The 4,085-nt window shown below is 39.0% G+C and overlaps 1 protein-coding gene across 1 annotated transcript in view; it reads right to left on the bottom strand.

Annotated features, from left to right (window-relative positions):
• RAPGEF5 (Rap guanine nucleotide exchange factor 5) overlaps positions 1-4,085 on the bottom strand; it is a 176,978-nt gene that overhangs the window by 129,896 nt on the left and 42,997 nt on the right. The window contains exon 7 of the mRNA XM_015417994.1: positions 1,752-1,800. Coding sequence (XP_015273480.1) covers positions 1,752-1,800 — 49 coding nt within the window. The remainder of the gene's footprint in view (positions 1-1,751; positions 1,801-4,085) is intronic.

Raw genomic sequence — 4,085 nt, forward strand, 5'->3', positions numbered from 1 at the left:
TTCCTTATGGTCTTCAAAACTGTTTCCAAAGTAATCTGTCTTTGAGTTGGCTTACATTGAATGCCAAACCACGGTCCACGGAGTGTATACATAGTATGAAGTGTTCATATTATACAATATACAAAATACATCAAAATAATTCCTGCATATACATAGGAAAATAGAGGTATATATTTTCAAGTATATGATTAACTACTTCCCCCTCCCAGTGATTTGAAGATTTCTAGAAATTTTACATCTCTACATGAGTGAGTTCACTTGGCCCCTCCTTCCTCTCTGCTCTCATGAACTGTGATTGCCTCCCTTACTTCCTGTTTAGACGCAAGCCACAGGTTAACATTACAGTATAACCTATATGCTATGGCTTGTGCTTACTCTCCAAACTAAAATGGAAAATCACGGTGGGCAGCTCCAGTTTGAGAGGCAAGCACAAATCACAGTTTGGGAGGCAAGCACAAATCACAGTTTATCAGTCTGAATGCAACAACATACAATCATTTGTCCCTAAACAGCAACTGCAGTGCACTAGGGGAAGAACATCACATACATTAATATCTAAATCCTGCCCTATTAAAAACCCTCTATCAAAGCAAGATTCTGAACCCTATTATACTAGTTCCCATTATACAGTCTGCATTGATAAACTTTACTGCTGTTGTACTGCTTCCTGCCAGCTACAGTAATCAGCCAACCTAATTCACTCTCTTTAAAATGATTAAAACCTTAATCTAATCTAAAATTTATAGTCATGATTGACCCAGCAATCACTTTACATTTATTATTTCTACAGGAAGTGTACAGTAATGAAAACAGCAGAATTTAATAAAAACAAAGAAGCATACGCCATTTCATCTGGTCAAAGAGGCTTTACTGCAGGATGAACAGAATACTGAAAAATATTGCATCTGTAAGACCTCATTATCTTGATAGCTCACGTTGCTATCATTTTACCTTTATGTTAGCAAGATGATGAAATGAATGTGTTTAAAATGCCATAGTCGAACACTGCTACAAAGCCAAGTTAGGATTCTATTAACAACAAATGGACCAATGCTCTAGTTTCTTTACCAACACTAGCTCAAGTAGTTTATTGGTGTTTACTAAACTGCTACAACAGCTGTCTGATTTCCAAAATGTAACTGAAGAGGTGTACCTGCAGACCATCCAAACTAAACTACTTATATCCTACCATATGTATATCTGTTTTCAAGTATTTGTTAAACTGAACATATATAATTAAGTTTTTGTGTGTTCAATTTGCTCTTGTATATATCTGCAAGCACTCTATGCAAATAACAGTACTACTTGCACCTAAGGGGGAGAGAGAAAGGAAAGTTATTAAAGACTCACCCCTTAATGTATTCTGCACCACCCACACACATGCATCCAATGCCCAAACACACCAAACCACCAGTGCAACACTCCAGAAAGGAATAGCAAGCAATCTTGGTGAGGTATCCCCCATGTATTTTAATAATGTATGTTTAGGAAAATATCTTTTTAAAAATGAAATAAACCATCTGGTACAATTGAAAGATAGGGAGAGTGTTAAAGTCAGAGAAGCCAAACATCTTTTCAAAAACATGACCGACACATTTGTAAGCTGAAACCAGCAACCTGTTATTCATCTGCTTGAAGAACAAAATGTCAGCAAGTATTCTTTGTTGCACTCCAGCAATTTTTCCAGTTTTAAACTAGTTGTCATTCAACACATTCTCAAACTGCAAAATAAAAAAGCTTACTATACTCACCTGATTTTCTCGCCTTCATAGCAAGAACAGCAGCCAGTTCTCTCTGCACCTAATATACCAAGAAAATAAAGCATTACAGTTGCCCTTATACTCAGGATTTACTATGCAAACTTCAAGAGGAAACCATCTGCTCTCTTTCTGAGGTTACAAGAACCAGCACCATCTGCAATCTGGAACCCCAGATCACACAGTCATGTACTTGATATAAAAAAAATCTCAGTGACATTCTATCTTCACTTTTTAAAAAATCCTGATGGTTCCAGCATAGTTATGATCAATGGCATAAAGGCCACTGGAAAATTTACTTAGACAAAAATGGACTAAAGCAGGATTTACTTAGACAAAAATGGATGACCATATCATGTTGCATATTAAAATTTGTTCATAGGAGCATGTATTTATTTGACCACCACTATCATTTCTCCCCAGAAATGTTTTAAGTAGAGATACCAGTTATTAAAAACAATTTATATTCTGAGCAATTAGTTTTCTTATCAGATGTAACAAGTATGTACTTGATCAATTAATTCTTATTTACTTAATAAATTTCAGTCAAACTATTCTTCCACTGAAGAACTTGAGACAAACTACATGGGATGCCCAATGACTCTGTCTTCCAGGTTCTGACTAGACCCAACCTGCTGAGCTTTACCATGGCTGATGTATCATGCAGTAATGACATCACCACTCTCAGTACACAGTCACTAATGCTAGTCACATTTATTTTTCAGTTCTGTGAGTTATTATCCAAGTGTACCATTTGGGGGCTATTTTAAGAAGTGCTGACAAAGCATGGGATAAAATTCAGTAATTTAAAGTATTATTTTCCCCATCAAATCACAATCCAGAAGAAGAAATATTAAAGTGAGTGAAATTTTCTCTCTGTCTCGCTCACACACACACTTCTTTTAAAACCTGTTACTATACATCAAGAATGTATAGTGGAGTGTGAGAGCAAATCAGAGGCTGGGAGGAAAGAATGGAACAAAAAACTCAAGGAGGTGTTAGAGAGGTCTTCTGCAAGACGTGAGGAAGAACTCAACAAGATTCATCAGATCTACCATAGTTCATCTGAGGAAACATGTAAAGAATTGGAACCTAAGGAGGGTTGAGTGAACAAAGGCAAGTTTTGTAAAGTAAAGTAAAGTAAAATGGCCCAGAGAATATAAAGATACAGAAGTATATAGCAACAGCCCGGCCTAATGTATCTATCAATGCTCTGTATCTAGGTTTGTGGTTCTTAAGAAATACATGCCTCATTCTATAGGAAAATGAGAAACTGGGGAGGCGGGCAGCAATGAATTCTGCCAGACAATAGATTTGTGATATTATTTCCAAAATAGGAGAAGAGGAAGTGTTCTCATTTGCTCTCACCCACCCACCCCGTGCATAGTGTTACTAATTTTTGTATTGTTACTGCCATCTTATGAAACAATTTTGAGATGCTGTGACTTTTAATTCCCCCCCCCCAGTATGTATGTGAATTTTAAACTTATAAATAAGTTTTTAAAAATAATGTTAAAAGAATGCTTATAAATATACATTCCTTCTTTGTCTAAAATCGCTCACAAAACAGATCCAGGTAGTCAGCTGTGCTGGTCTGAAGCAGTAGAACAAATTTAGAGTCCAGTGGCACCTTTAAGAACAACAAAGGTTTGTTCAAGGTATGAGCTTTCGTGTGCATGCACACTTGAATATTTGAAAAACTGTACATGAATACGAATGCTCAGATCTTGAATAAACCTTTGTTGGTTTTCAAGGTGCCACTGGACTCTAAATTAGCTCAAAACAGGATAGCAATTCCCTTATTACATGACACTGGATCAACAGCCTTGTTTCCTCAGTAAATACAGAGGTCATTTCGGGGGGGATCGCGGGGGAACACAGTTCCCCCGGGTGAGGGGCGGGGGGCACACGACGAAGCCCCGCCCCCTGCTTCCAGCCGCCCCGCTTCCGGCCCTCATTCAGCCAGGAGGAGGCAGGAGAAGAGGGAGGGTAAGTTGCTTCCTCCCCGCCTCTCCCCACCCCTGCCTGCCTGGGGCCAGGGAGGGCCTTGGCGGGGCTTCCTCGCACTCCCGCTGGCCTTGCAGGTCCACCGCCGGGCCCCTGATGTCAGGGGGTGTGGCATATGCTAATGAGTTATGCTAATGAGTTCCCCTAGCTCTTTTTCTACGAAATGACTCCTGAGTAAATAAAATTGATGGTGTAAGTAGCCTGCCTACAAAGGGGGTTAGAATTCTTATGCATCCTTTCTCTCCCTTACCCATGGATTTCATGTTTAATGTAGGAGGGAGGGTTTTCCTGTCTGCATGTCACTGTGACCATAAGCAGATC

The sequence above is a fragment of the Gekko japonicus genome, unplaced genomic scaffold, assembly GCF_001447785.1.
Source record: "Gekko japonicus isolate JY-2015 unplaced genomic scaffold, Gekko_japonicus_V1.1 scaffold1165, whole genome shotgun sequence".
NCBI lineage: Eukaryota > Metazoa > Chordata > Lepidosauria > Squamata > Gekkonidae > Gekko > Gekko japonicus.